At 47.3% G+C, this 23,867-nt stretch overlaps 1 protein-coding gene across 8 annotated transcripts in view; it reads left to right on the plus strand.

Moving 5' to 3' along the window:
- Positions 1–23,867, plus strand: part of BHMG1 (basic helix-loop-helix and HMG-box containing 1) — a 307,327-nt gene that overhangs the window by 50,248 nt on the left and 233,212 nt on the right. For 7 of the 8 annotated variants that reach the window (XR_003851906.1, XR_003851907.1, XR_003851912.1 and 4 more), the window contains exon 4: positions 5,484–5,681. Coding sequence is in view for 1 of the 8 variants with exons in the window: in XM_029571046.1 (XP_029426906.1) it covers positions 5,484–5,681 (198 nt within the window). In the remaining 7 variants the exon portion in view is untranslated. The remainder of the gene's footprint in view (positions 1–5,483; positions 5,682–23,867) is intronic. The other variant, XR_003851908.1, reaches the window with a different exon arrangement.

Here is a 23,867-nt window from a genome sequence, read left to right on the forward strand (position 1 = left end):
ACTCCCCTATGAGGAAAGACTAAAGAGGTTAGGACTTTTCAGCTTGGAGAAGAGACGACTGAGGGGGGGATATGATAGAGGTGTTTAAAATTATGAGAGGTCTAGAACGGGTAGATGTGAATCGGTTATTTACTCTTTCGGATAGTAGAAAGACTAGGGGGCACTCCATGAAGTTAGCATGAGGCACATTTAAAACTAATTGAAGAAAGTTCTTTTTTACTCAATGCACAATTAAACTCTGGAATTTGTTTCCAGAGGATGTGGTTAGTGCAGTTAGTATAGCTGTGTTTAAAAAAGGATTGGATAAGTTCTTGGAGGAGAAGTCCATTACCTGCTATTAAGTTGACTTAGAGAATAGCCACTGCCATTAGCAATGGTAACATGGAATAGACTTAGTTTTTGGGTACTTGCCAGGTTCTTATGGCCTGGATTGGCCACTGTTGGAAACAGGATGCTGGGCTTGATGGACCCTTGGTCTGACCCAGTATGGCATTTCCTTATGTTCTTATGTTCACCCTGGGCTGGGTAAACAGGTTTGCCGAGAGCAAGCTGTTTCTTCACAGTTTCTAGAATACCTGGGATCTCTCTGATGTCAAAGCAAGCCCAAACCTATATGACAAACTGGATAAAGTTCCAGTTGGAGTCAGGTAAAAAATTTCTTGCTTGGAGGGCTTCTAGAGTTTATGATTATTTACAGCTGCTGAGCTTTGTGGCAGCCTCCTTACATTTGGTTCAGTGGACCAGTGCCCATGTGTCCATTGGAGTTTTTTTTATCTGTCTTGCTGGACCCCATAATCTCAAGACTACACTGTTTGTCTCTTTCTTTCTCCCCGGATCAGGGAGGCAAAAGTTCTCTTGGGATTTGACACCACTGAACTTACTTAGGAGAATGAGTCTAGAATTTCTTCAGTGAGTGTTCCATAAAACAGATGCAAGATAGTTGGGATGAGGAGCCCACTACCAGGACTGGGTTACTCAGGGGCTCTGATCACAGGAGAGGAGGGCTCATGGTCCATCAACAAGCTGGAAACCAGGACCTTCAGATTGAGTTTGCTGCGTGTCCTCTGCTTTTTCTGTCATTGGTGAAGATAATGACAGTCCAGGTTCTGTCTAACAGTGCCACAACAGTGGCTTATGTGAACAGTTGAAGGTTCTCCAAGGAAACAAGCTTTCTATTTTCAATGGACAGAGCAGAATCTTCAGCAATTTCCATGACTCATATTGCAGGACTGGGAAACATCCAAGCTGTCTCTCTCTTCAAAAAGGTATTGATTCCCAGAGAGTGGGAGCTTAGCCAGGATACTTTTTAGAAGATAGTGGATTATTGGGAACTTCCACACATAATCCTAACATAAACTTGCAAGAATGCCAAGGTCCTTTGGTTCTTCAGTTATCACTTGAAGCACGGCTCCAAATGGATAGACATGTTGGTCCAGTATTGGTTAGATAGACAACTGTTGTGTGTGTTTCCTCCCTGGATTCTGAGATTGAGGACCTTGAGAAAGATAGTGAAACAGTTTTTGCGGGTCATTCTAATGACTCCAGATTGGCTAAGATGTTCTTGGTATGCAGATCTTGTGAGACTACAGGTTGATTCTCTGATACAGTTCCTAGGGAATCAAAGTCTCCTAAATCAGGGTCCGATTCTCATGGAGGTTCCAGCTTCATTTATCTTACGGGCTGGTCCTTGAAAGACTGGCTTCCCTAGCATGATAGAAGCACTAGTCCCAGATCATGGTAGGCTGCTACTGTGATTTGGGCTGAAGAGGAAGTGTAAAGGAGGGTGGGAGAGTTAGGATTGGAGTGGGGAGGGAGGGGGGCCCCAGGAAGGCAAATTTTAGTTGAATTTAGACAGGATCAGGGAGTGGGAGGGGAGAGGGTGGAGGCTGGCACCAGGTCTTTTATGCTGCTTAGGTCCTTGGTTTAAGCAGCATATAAATAAATCTAAAAAAAAAGTTTGAGGGGTTTTGGAAGGGGGCTGCAGGCTCGGTCCTGGATTTTGAGCTCAGGGAGGGGGCGGTAAGTGATAGGACCATTAGGCCTGCAACCTTCTTTCTTATTTTTTTTTTAACTTGCAACTCCACTTATCCAGCTATATTCTTTTGAATATGGCCAGTTAAGGCTAAAGTTATCTGGCCACACAAGACTGGGTAACTTTAGAACTAATCAGTGATATTCAAAAAATATCCAATTTGGTTTAAAGTTATCCGAATACAGATAATTGGATAACTTTAATTGGGGATATTCAGTGGGATGTTTATCCCACTGAATATTTGGGACAAGTTATCTGCAGAACCAGCTTTTTAGCTAACACATTCTCTCCTTTTCAGCAACATATCTCTGCTCATTCCTCTTCACAAGTTTGGTTTTTTTTTCTTCTCATATTTCACTTTTAGCTTCTCTAACTTATGTTCCCTTGAAGAGACCTTCAGATACCCTTTGGTCTTATTCTACCTTTCTTTCCCCTTTCCCTAGCACTTCATCTCATTTATTCTACCCTAATTAGATCCAAGTTCAATTATATGGATCAATCGCTTATTGTGACCTTTATCACTATGTAATTCTAATTGTTTTATTGGTTAGTTAACTTTATAACTATGTTACTCAGAGTTTTCTTAAATGTTCATGGTTCAATGTATAGCCTACAGGCAAGTTTTCGTTCTTTGTAAACCGGTTTGATTTGTATCTAATGCAAGAAGATCGGTATATAAAAACTAAAAATAAATAAATAAATAAATATTGTAAAGATTTGTGAAAAATTCCAAGTTCAAACAAGCCAAATACAATTTCAGCCTGGCGAGAGATTGACAGAAATTTCAGATTATTCCCTGATTCTCTGCAGAATCTCTTCAAAATTTCTACAACAAATCTGAAGAAAATTCAATCATATTTGCCAGGTCATGTGAATCTGCATCATTTTCTGTTGATAAGCAGGCTGAATTAGCCATTACATGTGAGTGGCATTATCTGTCTTTCCAAGCTGTAGAGCTTTGAGCTCTGTTGAGCATGTGCAGAAGTTCCCATGCAGGCACTGCCCAGGGAGCCGCCTCAGTTACTTTTTATCAAACTGAACATGTCTCTTCTATTTTTTTTTTTTTTTACCTGAAACTTATTTTTTCTACAAAGCCTTTTCTGCCTTGTATCACTGCTTCTGCAGCTACACAAAATAGCACTTTTATGTGCTACCAAAAAAAAAAATGAAAAGGAAGCTTTCCTTTCACAGGATGTCAAGCCACAAGAAAAAGTCAAAGGCGGTGAGTGGATTTAAAAAACTGCCTGTTCCCTGTACGTACCCGGATCAGTCCAGACCGTGGGTTGAGCCTCCTGTCCAGCAGATGGAGACAGACCAAAACTGAAAGGGTATCCTATATCAGGACATAGCCTACCCTGCAGCCCTTCAGTATTTGTCTGTCTCCAGCAGATGCGACAGCTCACCCTGTGATTTCCTGATCTTGGCTAGTTAGTCCTTTCCTGGTGGGGTACTTTTATTCCATCTTTTCAGGATCAAGCAAGTACTTTCAATTTCTGCCTAGTGTAAAAAAAAAAAAAAAAATCCTAACATATTTGGCTCTGATTCTTTTTTCTCTTAGGAGACAGCGCTGTCTCCTTGCTCTTGTGGGGCTTAGGGGGGCTTGCCCCTTGTGTTCCATAGCCTAAGCCCCTTTCCCAGTGATCCTCTTTGGGGTGAAACTAGTGGTCCAGTCACTCCCCCTTTACCTGGCTGCCTTTTGCTCCGGGATGCTTCTCCCCTGGCAGTGCCCTCAGGGATGTGCCATTCCCCTGACTGATGTGTAAAAAACAAAACAAAAAAACAAACAAACCACAAGGAAGGTCACTTTCTGTGGTTGAAGCCAGCAGCCAAGGTTTTATTAGGAGAGGAGTGAGCAGTGTTCGTTCTTCTGCCTCCACTCCTCCCGGCAGCAAATTTAGAGCAATCAGCTGATTTTTTTTCTGCAGCTCGTGGCTACTCTTCAGTGAGTTTGCCTGTGATTGGATGTCCCTGTGCTTAAAGTGCTTCAGGGCTACTTTAAGGAATGGCTGTAGATCTTCCACCTGCAATGCAGCATCATCTGCTGCCTCAGCAAAACCTTTGAGTCGGAGCCATTCCAAAACTCTCCCATACGCTAGGTCCGCAACTGTGAGGTCGAGTTCAGCTCCCCGAACGCCACTGATGCATAAGTGGCATCACTCTCTCGAGCTGCCCTGTCTGTGTCAAAGAAGCATCAAGATGCATCAAGATGTTTCTTGTAATAGTAACCTTAGCCAGAAGATTCATCAAACTTTAGTTCATTATCCTCCTTATATGCAATTCTTCCACAGTTATGTGCTGCTTTGCCCCCACTCGAAGTTTTGCCAATGGTTGTGTCTGCTTTCTATATCGATCAAGTTATTGTGTTGCCAACATTCTTCCCGAGACCACATGCATATGGAGGTGAGAGAGCCCTTCTCACCTTAGACTGTAAAATAGCCTTAGCTTTGCTATAAGAGAAGAACTCAACCACACTGTCAAGCTTCACAGCTGTTCTTCTCTTAAGGATCCTTCAGACTAGGAATAGCAGTTTCTAAACATACATTGTCCAACTAGATAGCAAACTATATTGCTCACTGCTATATTCTAGCAGGCCTACAAATAACAAGACACAATTAAGGCTCACCAAGTTAGTCATGTCTGCGTCAGTAGTTTATCTATGAGCAGTACCATTTCAAGACATCTGCAGAGCTAAAACTTGGTCTTTAATTCACACCTTTACGTCCCATTACTGTCTGAACAACCTGTCAAAGAGTGATAGTTTCTAACAAGCCTATTTTGTGTAGCCTCATGAAATCTCCCCACCCTGGGGGTCTGAGTTGCTTATTCAGTTAACTTTCAACTGCAGCCCTCAGCTTGGGACTCCTCACAAGTAATGGCCAATTTAGCTTTGCTTATCGATGGAAAAACAAGTTTGCTTACTATAAACAGTCTTTTTTTTTCCATAGATAGCAGGATGAATTAGCCATACTAAATACCCACCCACCTCCCCGGAGAGTTGACTACCTAGCTAGAGTTACTCTAATATTGACTGAGGGGACTCACGAGCCAACCATGCACATACTTGGTAGAGCAAAAGCTCTATTAATGAAGAGACAGAGGTCCATTAAGTGCCAATGAATGTCAACCACATGTAATGGCTAATGCATCTTGCTGTCTACAGAAAACATGGTAAGCAAACTTGCTTTACCTGAGTATTTTGAAAGCAAACTTGAGCATGTAAGTTTGATGCGAAAATAATTGGTAAATTCTACATGTACAGTATATTTAATTAATTAATATTTTTATATGCTGCCTATAGTGGAGAAACCATGCGAGGCAGTTTACAATAACATTTAATGAAATGCAAGATGAAAAAAATGTACATGCAGAATTTACTGCTATATGGGTTATTTGAAATTTACCCTCCCCATATGTGATCCTTAACCAAATTCCTCTTTTCCTCTTTTTCCAGTAAGGTTTCTTGACTTTTCTCTCTGCTATTGTGCAGTGCCTGGCTCTGTGGAAACTGACCAGCTTACTGGACTGGAAACATCTAATTGGAAGAGAGGACGAGAACAGTCCCCGCCATGCACTCCTCCCCATACCAAGAGACCAAAACTGCTGGGAACCTGCAAGAAGCCCCGAAAGAGTAGATGCCCCAAGAAAACAGGTTGGTTTATCAGAGTAGATTAAATCTCCTCATTTGAATTGTGCTGCAAAGGTAATCGGCGATGTCCTTTTGTGGATTACAAACTGGTTAAAATACAGGAAACAGAGAGTAGGCTTAAATGGTTAATTTTCTTAGTGGAAAAAGGTAAACAGTGGAGTGCTTCAGGGACCGGTGCTTTTCAGCGGCACTTAAAAAGGCAAACAATGTTAGGAATGATTAGGAAGGGAATGATGAATAAAACAGAAAATGTCTTAATGTCTCTGTATCGCTTCATGGTGAGACTGCACCCTGAACACTGTACAATTCTGATTGCTGCATATAAAAAATATATAGTTTTATTGGAAGAAGGTACAGAGAAGGGCGACCAAAATGATAAAGGGGGTAGAATGCCTCTCCTATGAGGAAAAGCTAGAGGTTAGGGCTGTTTAGCTTGAAGAAGAGACAGCTGAGGGGAGATATGATAGAGGTCTATAAAATCATGAGAGGTCTAGAATTGGGTAAATGTGAATCTGTTTTCCTGAACATACCCAGATTAGTCCAGACCAGTGGGTTGTGTATTCCTACCAGCAGATGGAGTCAGAGAACAAAAATTTTGGGCACTGCTACATACCGAGAGTGCCACCTGCAGTCTCTCACTATTTCTCTGACTCCAGCAGATGGTAGAGATGCAAACCTGCAGTCTATTAGTTTAAAAAAAAAAAAAAAAAAGTATTAGGGAAAGTTTTTTTCCTAACAGGCCGATATAGTACAGTGCGCTCTGGAGCGCACTGTTAACCTGTATCAAACCCCCCGAAACTAATAGCGCCCGCAACATGCAAATGCATGTTGATGGCCCTATTAGTTATTCCTGTGCGATTCAGTAAATAAAATGTGCAGCCAAGCCGCACATTTTACTTTCAGAAATTAGCGTCTACCCAAAGGTAGGCATTAATTTCTGCCGGCACCGGGAAAGTGCACAGAAAATCAGTAAAAACTGCTTTTCTGTACACCCTCCGTATTAAGTCGGAGGTCCCAAAAGTTAAAAATAGTAAAAAAAAAATTAAAATCGACCCGCGGCTCGCGGGTTGAAAACCGGACGCTCAATTTTGCCTCGGGCCAATGCGAAGACGGAACACTTTTTCAGTTGTCATCGAGAAATAGGCTCGGTAGGTTTAGACCTCCTCGTGTGTCCATGGCCCACGGGCATTCTTCTCTATGCCTTCCCCCCCCCCCCCCCCCCCCCCCCTCCCCCCCGGCCTCTCATCGGTCGGCTTCTCCGACGCACAGGGCCAGATTTTAATACCTACGCACGGGCGTAGATTTGTGCGCACATGTTATAAAATCCGGGGTTGGCGCATGCAATGGGGTGCGCACTTGTGCACCTCGTGCGTGCTGAGCTCTAGGGGAGTCCTGATGGCTTTCCCTGATCCCTCCGAGGCCGCTCCGAAATCGGAGCGGCCTCGGAGGGAACTTTCCTTCTGCCCCCCAGCCCTACCTGAAATCCCCCCTAACCTTTAATTCATAAGTTGCGCCCCGGGACATAACACGCGTCCTGGGGCTTCTGTGCGTCGCTTGGCCTATGCAAAATAGGCTCGGCGAGCGTAACCCCCCATGGTGCGTAAATCTTTTAAAATCTGCCCCATAGAGTGACATCCAGGCAGTGTAGTGTTAGTGGCTCTGGAGTGGCCGCGACGTCCATGGTTCACAGACCTGGTGTGATTAGCGCTGGAAGGTCCTCTGCAGCTGGCTCATCTCCCGCATCTACTCCGTCAGGGGCCCATATTTTTGGATCGGGAGGATCACTTCTCTCTTGCAGCTTGGCTTTTGAGAGGCATCAATTGTGTTTGAGGGGATATTCAGAGCAGGTCATTTCCACTCTTCTTCAGGCATGCTGACTGTCTACTTCTATGGCGTATGTTAGGGTCTGGAAGTTGTTTGAGGCATGGTGCCACCAGCGCTCCTTGGATCCTTTGTCAACGGAGATTCCCCAGGTGTTGGATTTCCTTCAACAGGGATTGGCCAAAGGTTTGGCTTTCAACTCACTTCGGTTCAAGGGCAGCTTTAGGTGCCTTAAGGGGCAAGGTTCACGGTTGGTCGCTGGCAGTACACCCAGATATTTCACGGTTCCTCAAGGGAGTAAAGCATTTATATCCTCCCGTACGCCTGTTATGTCCAGATTGGAGTTTGAACCTGGTGGTTCAGGTGCTTTGCGGAACCCCCTTTAAGCCTTTACACAGGGCTCCCATTAAGGATTTGACCTTGAAGACCGTTTGCCTCGTAGCCATTTGTTCTGCACAACGCATTTCAGTTACAGGCTTTGTTGTGTTAGGATCCCTTAGGATTTACAATGATAGAGGTTCGCTGCGAACAGTTCCTCCTTTCATTCCCAAGGTGGTGTCTGCCTTTCATGTCAATCAGGCGGTGGATCTGCCAGTATTTCCGCAGTGGTCCAGGGATTCCCCTCAGGAGAGGGAGCTTCATCTTTTGGATGTGTGTTGCCCTCTTTTGCGCTATTTGGAGGTTACCAATGACTTCCGGTGGTCAGACCATCTGTTGGTCTTGTTTGGGGGTCCTAAGTAGGGTAACAAGGCTTCCAAGGTGATGATTTCGCGCTGGATTAAGGAGGCTATCTCTTCGGCCTATGTTGCCCGAGGGTGTCAGGTGCCCATGGGTCTGAGAGCTCATTCCACTAGGGCCCAGGCTACTTCCTGGGCTGAGTGTCAGCTTCTGTTGCCTCAGGAGATCTGCAGAGCGGCAGTTTGGTCCTCCTTTCACACTTTCACCAAGTATTATCGTTTGGATGTTAGGGAGCACGATGAATCGTCCTTCGGTGTGGGTGTTCTGCGCGCGGGTCTTTCGAGTTCCTGCCCAGTATAGAGTGGCTTGGGTGCATCCCACTGGTCTGGACTGATCTGGGTATGTTCAGGAAAGGAAAAGTGGTTCTTACCTGCTAATATTTGTTCCTGTAATACCACAGATCAGTCCAGAGGCCTGTCCCCTTTTCAGATTCTGAAAGACTACCTTGAGAGATGATATTTTCCTGAAGAAACAAATTTGTTCTTTTGCAAATGCTCTTGAAGGAGCAGGTTCTCAGGTGATCTAGTGTTAAGAACATAAGAATATGCCATACTGGGTCAGACCAAGGGTCCATCAAGCCCAGCATCCTGTTTCCAACAGTGGCCAATCCAGGCCATAAGAACCTGGCAAGTACCCAAAAACTAAGTCTATTCCATGTTACCGTTGCTAATAATAGCGGTGATTATTATATGTCAACTTAATTAATAGCAGGTAATGGACTTCTCGTCCAAGAACTTATCCAATCCTTTTTTAAACACAGCTATACTAACTGCACTAACCACATCCTCTGGCAACAAATTCCAGAGTTTAATTGTGCGTTGAGTGAAAAAGAACTTTCTCCAATTAGTTTTAAATGTGCCACATGCTAACTTCATGGGGTGCCCCCTAGTCTTTCTATTATCTGAAAGAGTGAAAAACCGATTCACATCTACCCGTTCTAGACCTCTCATAATTTTAAACATCTCTATCATATCCCCCCTCAGCTGTCTCTTCTCCAAGCTGAAAAGTCCTAACCTTTTGGTAGCCCTTCTCTGTACCTTCTCCATCACAATTATATCTTTTTTGAGATGCGGCAACCAGAATTGTACACAATATTCAAGGTGCGGTCTCACCATGGAGTGATACAGAGGCATTATGACATTTTCCGTTTTATTCACCATTCCCTTTCTAATAGTTCCCAACATTCTGTTTGCTTTTTTGACTGCTGCAGCACACTGAACAGATGATTTCAATGTGTTATCCACTATGACGCCTAGATCTCTTTCTTGGGTAGTAGCACCTAATATGGAACCTAACATTGTGTAACTATGGCATGGGTTATTTTTCCCTATATGCATCACCTTGCACTTGTCCACAATAAATTTCATCTGCCATTTAGATGCCCAATTTTCCAGCCTCACAAAGTCTTCCTGCAATTTATCACAATCTGCTTGTGATTTAACTACTCTGAACAATTTTGTATCCTCTGCAAATTTGATTACCTCACTCGACGTATTTCTTTCCAGATCATTTATAAATATACAAGCCGTAAAGCCCGTTAAAACGGGCTACATCCCTCTGTCTCTCACCTCCCCCTCATTCTCTCTCCCCTCACTCTTCACCACCCCCCTCCCCCACCCACTCCTCTCCACCCTCCCTCTCCTCTCACTCAGTCCCCCCTCTCCCTCACTCCCTCCCACTCAGTCCCCCTCTCCCTCCCTTCACCCACCTCCATTTCCTCCCGGCGCCGTAAGCGCGACTTCCCGCAACCCTCACCCGGCTCCATTAACTCCTCCCGCTCCTGCCGGCAGATCTCGGGGGGGGGGGGCGCGGGAGTGACACCCCCCCCGAGATCTGCCGGCAGATCTCGGTGGGGGGGCGCGGGAGTGACACCCCCCCCCCCGAGATCTGCCGGCAGATCTGGGGAGGAGAAGCAGCGGCACCGCGCGCGCGCGCGGCGCCGCTGCTTCTCCTCCCGCTCCTGCGGCCCCAGCGCCATTTTTTTTTTCTGATCGACATCCTTGCCCGCACATGCGCAGTAGAGCTGCGCTCTACTGCGCATTTGCGGGCCGTCGGTCACAGGCCATTTATAAGGTAGATTGAAAAGTAAGGGTCCCAGTACAGATCCCTGAGGCACTCCACTGCCCACTCCCTTCCACTGAGAAAATTGTCCATTTAATCCTACTCTCTGTTTCCTGTCTTTTAGCCAGTTTGTAATCCATGAAAGGACATCGCCACCTATCCCATGACTTTTTACTTTTCCTAGAAGCCTCTCATGAGGAACTTTGTCAAATGCCTTCTGAAAATCCAAGTACACTACATCTACTGGTTCACCTTTATCCACATGTTTATTAACTCCTTCAAAAAAGTGAAGCAGATTTGTGAGGCAAGACTTGGCCTTGGGTAAAAGCCATGCTGACTTTGTTCCATTAAACCATGTCTTTCTATATGTTCTGTGATTTTGATGTTTAGAACACTTTCCATGATTTTCCCTGGCACTGAAGTCAGGCTAACCGGTCTGTAATTTCCCGGATCTCCCCTGGAGCCCTTTTTAAATATTGGGGTTATATTAGCTATCCTCCAGTCTTCAGGTACAATGGATGATTTTAATGATAGGTTACAAATGTTTACTAATAGGTCTGAAATTTCATTTTTTAGTTCCTTCAGAACTCTGGGGTGTATACCATCCGGTCTAGGTGATTTACTACTCTTCAGTTTGTCAATCAGGTCTACCACATCTTCTAGGTTCACCGTGATTTGGTTCAGTCCATCTGAATCATTACCCATGAAAACTTTCTCCAGTACAGGTACCTCCCCAACATCCTCTTCAGTAAACACTTAAGAAAAGAAATCATTTAATCTTTCCGCGATGGCCTTATCTTCTCTAAGTGCCCCTTTAACCCCTCGATCATCTAACGGTCCAACTGATTCCCTCACAGGCTTTCTGCTTCGGTTATATTTAAAAATGTTTTTACTGTGAGTTTTTGCCTCTACGGTCAACTTCTTTTCAAATTCTCTCTTAGCCTGTCTTATCAATGTCTTACATTTTAACTTGCCAACGTTTATGCATTATCCTGTTTTCTTCTGTTGGATCCTTCTTCCAATTTTTGAATGAAGATCTTTTTGCTAAAATAGCTTCTTTCACCTCCCCTTTTCTTTTATCTGTTGCAGGCGAGGGGTTGGCTGTTGTGTTTTGGGTTCCAACCCAAAACACAACAGCCAGCCCCTTCGCCCTTAAGTAAGGTTAGTTGTTTGGGCTTGGGTACAGGCCAATGCTGAGGGACTGCAGGTGGCACTCGGTTATGTAGCAGTGCCCAAAGTTTTTGTTCCCTGACTCCATCTGCTGGTAGGAATGCACAACCCACTGATCTGTGATATTACAGGAACGAAAATTAGCAGGTAAGAACCAATTTTCCTATCTATTCTTTTGGATAATGAAAGGACTCCAAGAAGTTAGCACGTAGCACTTTTTAAAACTAATTGGAGAAATGTCTTTCACTCATGTACAATTAAGCACTGGAATTTGTTGTCAGAGGATGTGGTTAGGGCAGTCAGTGTAGCTATGTTTAAAAAAGGTTTGGATAAGTTCTTGGAGGAAAGTCCATTAACTGCTGTTAATCAAGTTGACTTGAGGAATAGCCACCACTATTACTGGCATTAGTAGCATGGGATCTACTTAATGTTTTGGGTACTTGCCAGGTATTTGTAACCTGGTTTGGCCACTGTTTGAAACAGGATGCTAGGCCTGATGGACACTTGGTCTGACCCAGTATGGCAACTTATGTTCTTAAGATTTTTCATGCAAGGCTTGAAATTTTGTATTAAGTGCCCCGGGACGGGGAGCTCCAAAGTTGAGAGAGAGGAGCAGCTGGACTTCCCGTGACCCCCTACTAGCAGAGTGAGTGCTTTTACATCTTTTGGCTGTTCGAATAGCTCTGTCTTGCTGCCAACTGAGACCAAAGGTGTGGCCTGGGACGCTGGAGGAGAGTGGCTGCGGGCCTTTTAAATCAGAGACATGGCGGTGTCCTGCCACCGGCAGTGCGTCCTCTAAGCTGTGCGTGCCGAAGGGGCGCACGGCTTTGTCCGGATTTGTTTGGTTTGTTTGGCCAGCTGTTTGTTGTTGATCATCTGTTCATGCCTGCATGGGGGAAAAAATGGAAAGCTAAGATAATTACTTCCTCTCCCAAACAACCCCGAGGTCCAATGTGATCAGGATGTCCGATCCGCCTATAGAGAACTGTGAGAGTGATGATTTTTCAGTCACCTTGAGTCCTGGTGAAGGTCCTTCTTCTCGACCACAACCATTAAGTACAACTAATGGTGACAAGGTAACATCTTTGGGTGGCAATGAAAAAACCTCTGTACTGGGTTTAAATCAAGCTGTAGCTACAATAGCTAATCAGCTTCCTACTGAGGAAGGTATATTTGTAAATGCAGATAGATTACAACAACTTGCTGAACCCCCATCTAATTTCACACTTATGCACTAGTGGAGTTTAATAACTAAACTAGATATGAATGTTTCTCATATGAATGTTCATTCCCTGTATGTACCCGGATCAGTCCAGACTGTGGGTTGAGCCTCCTTTCCAGCAGGTGGAGACAGACTAAAACTGAAAGGATATCCTATATGATGACAGGATATCCTATATGATGACAGGATATCCTATATGATGTAACCCTTCAGTATTCGTCTGTCTCCAGCAGGTGTAGCAGCTCACGCTTTGGTCTCCTGCTCTAGGCTAGTCAGCCTTTTCTTTTCTTCATGGATCAAGCAAGTACTTATTCCTTAGGGATCTAGTGTGATCTTCTTCCTGTAAAAAAAACAAACCTCTGAGAGGGAGTTGTAGTTTTTCTTTGGTGCAGGAGTCGGTCCCGTCTCCTGGCTCTTGCCGGACTCAGGGTGGCTTTGCCCCTTGTGCACTGCATAGCCTGAGTCCTTAGCCGCTTCCAGGTGTGGGGACAGAGTTTGGTGGTTCAGGTCTCGTCTCCCCCTCCTCTGGCTGCCAAAGGGACTTAGTTCCCCACTGCTGTGCTCAGGCTGTATAAAAAAAATCCAAAAACAGTTAAAAGTATTCAAAGTGGTTTTTAACTTACCTTACAGCAGTAGACCCATTTTGTTTTTCATTTTCGTCTTCAGAGGGCTTCATCCGGCAGCCAGAAAGGCAGGAGTCAGCAGGATTTCCCCCTGCTTCACTCCGGGCCTGCAAGCTGCCAATCAAACTTTTTTTTCTGCAGCTTTTTTCTTCAGAGCAGCTCTCTTTATGCCGAGGCAGGCTGCCTGCCTTTCCTGTGGTCAGCCCTCGTCGCGATTTTCACGAGAGGGCCTCTGTTCTGCTTGCCTGCCGGGTGGGGAAGGTCCTTCCTCGGCAGGGCAGGCAAATTTAGTCCGGGGATCGAGTCCCCACAGCATGGCCAGGCCGATTTTTCAGCGGCTCCGTTTTCGGAGCTGCCTGGGAGTGGGGGGGGGGGGGGGGCGATTTTTTTCTCAGTCTCTCCCGATTTGAGCCCCGCGGGCCCCCAGGATGAATTCCCTGGAGCCCCCTCGCCCCCCCCTCCCCCACCCGGGAAATCTAGGGCCCGTTTTTCAACGGAATTTGTCCTCTTCCTGCATAAATCCTATTTAACCAGCCTGCAGGAGGAGGAGGAAGGTGTGTCCCCCCCCCCCCCCCCCCGGGAAAAAAAAATAAATTCCCCGCTCCACGCCGTTGACTGTTGGCCCGGCTGCGGAGACCCCGGGCCCTATTCGGATGCGGGTGGTCCCGGGGGTGGACCCGGTACTCCCGGATCCTGACGCCTCCCTTGATGCAGAGGGTACCCTTCCTTCCCTGGAGGGGGACGACCCCAGGGTCCTATGGATGTTCCGCAGGGAGGAGCTGGAACCCCTCATCCCTTTTGTCCTCCAGGAATTGGGGTTGGAGGGGCCCCCCGCGGACACCCTTACGGCCTCTTTGCCTAAAGATATGGACCTGGTCCTGGCGGGACTCAGGGCTCCGGCTACCGCCTTCCCTTTTCATCCCATTTACAAGCTGTTGCTCCTGCGGGAATGGGAGGCTCCCAAAGCGGGCCTCCGGGTGGCGCGGGAGTGTTTGGAAATTTTAAAAAATCCCTCCGTGGACTCCTCCATCTCTGCAGTCACCAAACATACCACCATCCCTGTGGAGGGATCGACGGTCCTGAAAGACGCCCAGGACTGCAAGCTCGAGGCACATATGAAGCGCATTTTTGATGTCTTGGCGCTGGGGGTTCGTGCACCATTTTGCAGCAGTCTCATGCTATGGGCAGGTCTCAGGTGGGTTCAACAGTTACTCTGCAACCAGGACCTCCCGTCGGCAGAGGCGGAACAGGCTGAGCATCTCGAAGCCGTAGTCGCTTATGGGGCTGATACGCTCTACGACCTCATTCGCGTTCAGTCTAAGGCGATGGCCTCTGCAGTCTCCGCTAGACGACTCCTCTGGCTGCTCAATTGGTTGGCCGATCCGTCCTCCAAGGCCCGGCTGGGCACGTTGCCTTTCAAAGGTAAGCTCCTTTTTGTTGAGGACCTTGAGAAGCTTATGGATTCCTTGGGGGACAATAAGGTCCATAAGCTCCCGGAGGACCATCCGAGGCCATCCCCGCTCCTTTACACCCTCTCGTCCTTGCTTCCGGGGTCAGAGACTGTATACCCCACGCGGCCGGGGTGGATCCTTGAGGGGTTGTTATTCTCGCTCTCAGTCTTGGTCGCAGCCCTTTCGTGGGCGTCGTCCCTTTTGCGAGGGCCAGCCCACGCGCTCCACCCCCAAGCCGGCCAAAAAAATGAAGTTCCCTTGGCTCATTCCTCAGTCCCCTTCCTCGGCGGCCACTTCTCCCTGTTTTTCGAGGAATGGATCAAGATCACGTCGGACCAGTGTGTCCTCGACATTATCAGAGACGGGTACGCCTTCGAAATTGTTCGCGACCTACCGGATCTTTTTCTTTTTTCCCCATGCGGGTCATCCAAGCATGAAGCGGTGGAGCAAACCCTCGCCAGGCTCCTGAGTTTGGGCGCGGTGGTACCGGTTCAGGAGAAGGAGCTTGGCGCAGGCCAGTATTCTATTCTCTTCGTCGTCCCCAAGAAGGACGGGTCTTTTCGTCTGATCTTAGACCTCAAAAGAGTCAACCGGGCCCTCAAGGTCCCGCATTTCCGCATGGAAACCCTGCGAGCGGTTATCGCGGCGGTTCGCCCCGGAGAGTTCCTCGCCTCGCTCGACCTGACAGAGGTGTATTTCATATTCCGATTCACCGCGATTACCAGAAGTATCTTCGCTTCCATGTCCTCAATTGGGATTACCAGTTTCAGGCGCTCCCCTTCGGCCTCGCGACCGCGCCTCGCACCTTCACCAAAGTCGTGGTGGCGGTGGCTCTTTGCAGGGAAGGAATTCTTGTTCACCCCTACCTGGACGACTGGCTCGTGCGGGCCGAGTCGGAGGCTCTTTGTCGGCAGGCGGTGGATCGCGTGTTGGCTCTCCTCGCGTCTCTCGGGTGGATAGTGAATTTCTCCAAGAGCAACCTTCAGCCCTCCCAGGAGTTAGAGTTCCTGGGAGCCCACTTCGACACCCGGGTGGGCAAGGTCTTCTTGCCGCGTGCTAGGGCTCTCAAGTTGATCGACCAGATTCAGAATCTGATCTCGCTACCTCTTCTGACGGCCTGGGACTACCTACAGGTCCTGGGATCCATGGCGTCCACCATCGACCTAGTCCCCTGGGCTTTTGCTCATATGCGACCAGTACAGAAAGCTTTGCTATCCCGTTGGCAGCCGGTGTCGGAACAGTTTCACATAGTCCTCCCATTCTTGGACTCTACAGTCGCCGACTTGCAGTGGTGGCTTTCCCTTTCTCATCTCCTACAGGGAATGCCTCTCCAAGCCCCACAGTGGACGATAGTAACCATGGACGCCAGTCTCTCGGGCTGGGGTGCGGCCTGTCTTTCCCAGTTCACCCAGGGGATCTGGTCGCTGGCACATCAATCGATTGGAGACTCGAGCGGTGCTCTTGGCCCTTCAGGAGTTTCTCCCCCTCATCCGTGGCAAAGCGGTGAGGGTTCTGTCCGACAACTCCACCACCGTGGCTTACATCAATCATCAAGGGGGCACCCGCAGTCCGCTGGTGGCCCTAGAAACCAGCTGTCTCTTCACCTGGGCCGAGCAACATCTGCAGTGCCTGGCGGCCTCCCACATCGCAGGCAAGGAGAATGTTCAGGCCGATTTTCTCAGTCGTCAGTCGCTCGATCCGGGGGAGCGGGAACTCTCAGCCGCGGCCATGGATCTGATCATCGACAGGTGGGGTCCCCCCCACCTGGACCTCTATGCGACCCTCCGCAATGCCAAGGCAAATCGGTTCTTCAGCCGCTGGAGGGAGCATGGCTCAGAGGGCGTGGATGCTCTAGCTCTCCCCTGGCCGGCAGACATCCTTCTGTACGTGTTCTCTCCCCCCCCCCGTGACCCCTGGTGGGGAAAGTTCTCAGAAGAATAGAACTCCATTGAGGACCCATGGTTTTGGTAGCACCCGAGTGGCCGTGCAGGCTGTGGTTCGCGAATCTTGACAACCTGGCGGTGGACGGACCTCTGCGGCTAGGCCACCTTCCTCGGCTTCTCTGGCAGGGGCCCGTATTTTTCGACCAGGCCAATTGCTTCTGTCTGGCTTTTGAACGGCGATGCCTGAGGCATAAGGGCTACAAGGAAGAGGTCATCTCCACCTTGCTGCGGGCCCGAAGGCAGTAGACTTCTCTGGCTTACGTGCGTATCTGGAAGGGTTTTTTTTTTTAATGTTTAAAGATTTTTATTGGCAATAAACATGAACAACAAAAACATAGGTGTAGCAACATAAATATCCATCACACGACATTAACTCTCACATAGTATCCCACACATAATATGCTAATTAAAGCCAAGTTTCAAATGAAAATTGAAAGCATCTATAAACCCCCCCCCCCTTTTCCCCTTTCACAAGGACCTCCACATTGCCATCACTAGTGCAAGCAACTTAGCCCAAAGCATGATTAACAAACAGGTTGGTGCATAGAAAATAACACCCTTATCCAGCCCAAAAAGATATAACGAATAGAGACAGAACGAGACAGAACTTCAGGGTCCCGTGCGCTACTACAAAGGAACAGTAGCCTTCCAAGCTTCAAAAGGTTGCCATATCTTGATAAATTTGTGTAGTGTCTTATGCCTATGCGCCGTTATTTTCCCCAATGTATGGGTCGAAGTCAATAAGCTTTGTATTTCATTAATGGTGGGAATCTCAGGCCCTCTCCACCTGCGAGCCAATGCACCCCTGGATACCGTGACAGCATATTTAATAAAACTATTTTGGAAAACCGTGAGTTCAGAGTGTTCATTATTAAGTAACGCCTGCAGAGGGGTAAGCACAACCTCTCTAAGGAGAACCGTGGATAGCCAGCTAGAGACCAGATCCCAAAAACTTCGGATTTTAGGGCATTCCCACCACATGTGCAAGAAAGTTCCCACACCACCGCATTGTTTCCAACATTGGCTGGTCTGTGCTGGTTGGATACGATGCAACTTAATCGGGGTCCAGTACCATCGGTACCATAGCTTGTAGCCGTTTTCAATATGAGTAGCAGAAATAAGCCCTTTTCCAATGGCTTGGGAAAGCCTATTCCACTTGTCCAATGACCATGAGATATTGAGATCCCTTTCCCATGCCACAATGTGCTACCCTTTAGTACCAGGGGTTCCTACAAGCATGTTATAAATAATAGAAATGTGTTTGCGTACCTTCGACGCCCGCTGGCACAAGGCTTCAAATGGTGAGCTCCCCAGAGCCAAGTCCCTCACCTCCAAAGAGTGAGAAACAAAATGGGACATCTGCAGGTAGGCATACAAATCTTTAGATACTAGCCCAAATCGCTCCTTTAGAGCAGTAAACGATAGCATCCCCCCGGGCTCCCAAATGTGGGAAACTTTAGAGATGCCCTTAGCTTGCCAGTATCTAGTGCTCTGGGATTGTGCTGCCTGGCGAAAGGATTGATGGTAAAATAAGTGAGTGCTAAGGAAAGTCCGCCTAGACCCAACCAACCCCTTCCTCCACTTAAGCCACACATCCAATGTTACTCTTACTGTCTCCGGAATATCAACAACTGGATGCCTGGTAGACCTATCTTGCCACAGGAGAGCTGAAAGGGGAAACTCACCCAATAGTGCCTGTTCCAACATAACCCATGGTTTCGTAGATAGGGGGTTATTCCATTCTACAGCAGCTTTCAGGTGTGCTGCGCCATGATACCCATGTAAATATGGCATCCCCAAACCTCCCTGCGACTTGGAGAGATACAGAATTTGTTTCTTGATCCTAGGTCTTTTCGCCTTCCACAGGAACTTAAGTAATCTGCGTTGCCACTTGTCAAGTAATATAGTGGGAACCATGATAGGTAAGGTTTGAAACAAATATAAAAGTCTTGGTAAAATGTTCATCTTAATAACTGCGAGCCTTCCCAACCAAGAAATGTGGTAACGGTCCCACTCCTCCAGATCTTTATAGATTTTAGTTAATAATGGAGGGTAGTTAAGCTGAAAGAGATCCAAAGAGCCTCCTATATATATACCTAAATATTTCAGTTTACCTTTAGCCCACCTAAAGGGGTGCGATTTCCCTATGTGAATCACATCAGGTGCCGGGACACTAACATTCAGTAACTCCGATTTTTCCCAGTTAATTTTAAAACCCGATACCCCACTAAAGGCCGATATTTCCTCTGTAAGCGCCCGTAGAGATTCGTCGGGCTGAGTGATAGTGAACAAAACGTCGTCCGCAAAAAGAGACATCTTAGATGAAAAAGCGCCCAGACCCATCCCATGGATAGAAGCATTATCTCGAATAGATTGTGTAAAGGGTTCCAGAAATATCGCAAACAGGGGGGATAGGGGACACCCCTGTCGAGTGCCCCTCCCCACTGGAAATGGCTCGGAATATCCCCCATTAATTTTTAAACAGGCTTGTGGAGAGTCATATAATGCCTGTATCCACCGAAGAAATTTGTCCCCAAAGTGGTATGCCCGCATAGTCTGAAAAAGAATGGCCAATGTACGTAATCAAAGGCTTTTTCAGCATCGATTGCAAGAAGTAATAAAGGAACATGTGTGGCTCGAGCTATCCCCATGAGGTTAACTATCTTACGTACATTGTCGGAGGCCATACGACCTGGTATAAAGCCAGATTGGTCAGTGTGTATCATCTGAGGGAGAAAATTGTTTAACCTATTGGCCAAGATTTTAGCGAGTATCTTCATGTCCAAATTAATGAGGGAGATAGGACGATAAGAACCACACTGCGTGGGATCTCTCCCTGGCTTGGCTAGAATCGTCACTCCTGCAAGCTTAGCGCTAGAGGAAAGGGAAACATCCTCCTGTAGAGCATTGAAAAGTCGCACCAAAATTGGAATAAGCAACTCAGCAAATTTTTTATAAAAAACAGCAGTGAAACCATCCAGACCTGGTGCTTTCCCCATTTTCAAGCTCTTTATAGCCCAATTAACCTCAGCAGGAGATATAGCCCGGTCCAGAAATTCCTGGGTATCATCCGATATGGCAGGAAGTATAATATGGGAAAGATACTCCTCAATTCTTTGGTCAACAATGGTGGTGTCTGTGGCATATAATGCTGAATAAAACCTGATAAATCGCGTTCTGATATCTACATTTGAGGTAAGTAGTCCCCCCTTCTCATCTTTTATCTTGATTATATTATTTTGGAGTTGGTGGGCCTTAAGTTTTCTAGCCAGGTGTTTCCCCGCCTTGTTGCCCCCTTCATAGTATAGTTGTTTAGTAACGGTGAGTCTGTACGCAATCTGGGCAGCCTCCAACTTTTCCAAATGGTCCCTCAACCTGTCCATTTGTTCTAATAAGTTATCTCCCCCCTCCCGTTGGTGTTGTAACCGTTGTAGAGTGTCAGATTTATCTTGCATCCGTAATTTTTTTTGATAGGTACCCCTAGCTATGAATTTGCCACGTAACACGGCTTTGAGACAGTCCCACAATGTCATGGGCGAGGTCCCCTCCAAATCATTCAGGGTCAGATAATCCCGAATATCATTGTGAAGCTGCTGAACGAACTGGTCGTCATCCAGCAAGCTTTCATTTAATTTCCAATATTGTAAACCTCTCTCATAGGCACTAAGCTCAAATTGAATGGTAATTGGACCATGATCTGACCACGTGATCGGGCCTATATGAGGTGAAGTAACCTGATTAATGCTGCTTTTATCTATGTAAAAATTATCAATTCTAGAGTAGGTATGATGCGCCCTAGAAAAGAATGTGTATGCTCTACCCCGGGGATGCCAGCTACGCCAGACATCTATCAAATGCCATTGAGCTAGGAGGGATTTGAGAGCTTTATGGTCTTTACTAGCTGTGGTCACCTGGCCCAAAGAATTGTCCAGCTGAGGATTAAGGGTGAGGTTGAAATCCCCCCCTAAGAACACATGTCCGTCTGCACATTGTTCCAACACCCTATTAAGTCGTACAAAAAAAGACTTTTGGCCAGTGTTAGGTGCATAAACGTTGACCAACGTGAATTTTTCCCCTCCTAAAACGATAACAAGAATAATAAATCTGCCCTCAGGATCCCGATGGCACGCTACCTCTTCAAACATTAGGTCTTTAGTAATCAAAATGCCTACTCCTAAGTATTTGTGGGTGAGCGGTCTCGCCGTCCAATATTGAGCCGGATATGAAGGATGTCTGAGAAGAGACTCATGCCTTCTCTTAAGATGCGTTTCTTGTAAATAGGCAATAGAAACTTGAGAAGAACTCAGTTCTTTAAAGAGGCAGTGCCTTTTATAGGGTGAATTAAGTCCCTTTACATTGAGGGACAATATATTAAGATGAACCATCCCCCCACCGTTGGAGCATTATAAGGACACTCGCCCATCCCCACTGCATGGCCCCCTGTTCTAAATATTTTGGCTGATTCGGAGCATGATCTAGAAAAATGCACAAAATGCCTAACTGTGGGCTAGAAGCGTGAACCACCTCTGTCCCCTTGTGAAATCCCCAGCTTGCTTGCATAACATTTCCCCCCTCCCCGCTTTACCATCATCCCGACAAAGTGAGGTACAAACACCCTCCCATTTGTCATGAGAATAGAGGAAATAGTCAGCCCCAGATGACTGAGACCCAATGCCACTCTGTAAAACACATCATAATAGTGATAAAAATACTTATCCCGTATGAAAGTTCTCATACAAACTCAAACAACGTAACCATCTTAGATAATCAAGATTAAACCGTCAACAAAATGCAAAAATACCAGCATTTAAACCCGCAGAACACTTCAGTCCTGAAACCCTGTTCAACGCTGTGATGAGCCCCTGAATATGCATCCATGCTGGGCTGCAGCTCTTCATGAATCTGTTCCCTTAGTGTCTACATTCCTTCGCAATCTTTTGTCTCCTTTGTTGACTCTCTGCCAGCGCGGGTAATCTTCTCGGCGGCTGTTAGGTTTAGGAGCCGCCTGGAGTTGAGCAAAGCCCTCGAAGCCGGCGTGATGTAGTATCCCAGAAGCCTCCCTCAGCGTCTTGACCCGATGGCTCTCTCCCTTGACAGCGAAACTCAGGCCGAAAGGGAAAAGCCACCTATATCTGATGTTTTCTGCCCTCAGGCAATCCGTTACGGGCTTCATCTCCTGGCGCCGCCGGATGGTCGTGGGCGATAGATCGGGAAAAATCATTATGGCCTCTCCCCTCCATTGCCACGTGGCTTGCTTTCTAGCTATTAACATAAGCTTATCCTTCACGGCAAAGTCATGAAAGCAAGCGAGTATGTCTTTTGGCTTGTTTGCCACTCGAGGGCTCATCACCCGGTGGGCTCTATCAATTTGAATATCCCCTTCGAAGCTCCCACTGACCTGGGTATCCGCGGATGCTTTTAAAATGGCGCAGATCTGTCTAACCACCTCGACACAATTTTCATTATCGATGGACTCAGGAACACCCCGAAACCGGATATTGTGGCGCCGCGAGCGGTTTTCTAAATCTTCTAGCTTGTCGTTTAGCCTTTCGAGTTCAGTTTGGGTGGTCGCTTGCTGCTCCCGAACAGATTTAATGTTGTCACTATTGGCCTCCGCTCTAGTCTCGAATTCAAAAAGTCGACGGCCCTGGTCCGCCATCTCTGTTCTGAGTTCCTCAATAGAGTTCATAAGGTCCTGCGTTTTGCTGGAGATTTCAGTTTTTATCTCCGCGAACCATTTTTTCATGTCCGATTTCGTCGGTAAGTCACCCTCCACCGAATGAATGGCATCCCCTGAATTATCCATCTCGGGGGCCGCCTCCTCTGTCTCCGCCATTTCTGCCGCACCGCCCGATGTCCCTTCCTCCTCCAATTTCTGATAGGAATATTTGCAAAAGTCTACCAGTTTTCGCCTGGTAGACATCAGAAGTTATTGGGGAGGAGAACCCTGTGTCGGCTGTATGGTTTTGAGCGTTCGATGGTTAGATTATGCCGGGATTGTAGAAGTGGTTGGCAGAGCTCTCAAGTCAAGCAGCCATTCTCTGGCGTGACGTCACTTCCTCCCCATCTGGAAGGTTTTTGAATCTGTGTGCGGAGTCGGGTGTCTCAGCGCGCTCTGCCCCGGTCTCATTGGTCCTTTCTTTTCTCCAGACAGGCCTTTCCAAGGGGCTTTCTTTTAGTTCTCTGCGCGTTCAAGTCTCAGCTCTCGGCTCTCTCCTGGGTCGGGTAGAAGGCCATTCCTTAGTGGGACACCCGGACGTGATTCAGTTCTTGAAGGGCATCAAGCACTTACGTGGACGGTCATGCCTTAGCAGCTCATCCTGACGTGATTCGTTTCCTGAGGGGCGTTAGACACCTCCGCTCCCCCTTTCGGGCCACGTGTCCGTCGTGGAGTCTCAACCTGGTCCTTCGTGCTCTCTATGCGGCTCCCTTCGAGCCTCTTCGCCACGCTACGCTCAAGGATCTTACTCTAAAGACTGTCTTTCTGGTCTATTTCCTCTGCTCGCCGTATTTCCGAGCTTCAGGCGCTGACCTGTCGGGAGCCCTTCTTGCGTTTCTCGGATTCCGGGGTTTCTCTCAGGACGGTTCCTTCCTTCTTGCCTAAGGTTGTCTCCACTTTTCATGTCAACCAGTCGGTCGAACTCCCAGCGTTCTCTCCGGAGGAGATTGCGGGTACGGCGGGTGGTGACCTTCGTCGGCTAGATGTAAAACGAGTCTTGCTTCGCTATCTCCAGGTCACCAATGACTTCCGGGTATCGGACCATCTCTTCGTCCTTTGGAGTGGTCCCAACCGCGGTAAGCAGGCTTCTAAGACCACGATTGCGCGGTGGTTGAAGGAAGCCATTTCCTCGGCGTATCTTTGTCAAGGTCGTCCGCTTCCTGAGGGTCTGAAGGCTCATTCTCTGCATTCTCAGGCTACTTCGTGGGCGGAGAGTCAATCTGTCTCCCCGCAGGAGATTTGCAGGGCCGCCACTTGGACGTCTCTGCACACTTTTGCTTGGCACTACCGTCTGGATGTACACGCTCCGGTGTTCGGTTCCTTTGGGCGGCAAGTGCTTCAAGCGGGACTGTCTCTGTCCCACCCAGGTTAGGGAAGCTTTGGTACATCCCACTGTCTGGACTGATCAGAGTATGTACAGGAAAGGAAAATTAGTTCTTAC

Source organism: Rhinatrema bivittatum, chromosome 11 (genome assembly GCF_901001135.1).
Source record: "Rhinatrema bivittatum chromosome 11, aRhiBiv1.1, whole genome shotgun sequence".
Lineage (NCBI taxonomy): Eukaryota > Metazoa > Chordata > Amphibia > Gymnophiona > Rhinatrematidae > Rhinatrema > Rhinatrema bivittatum.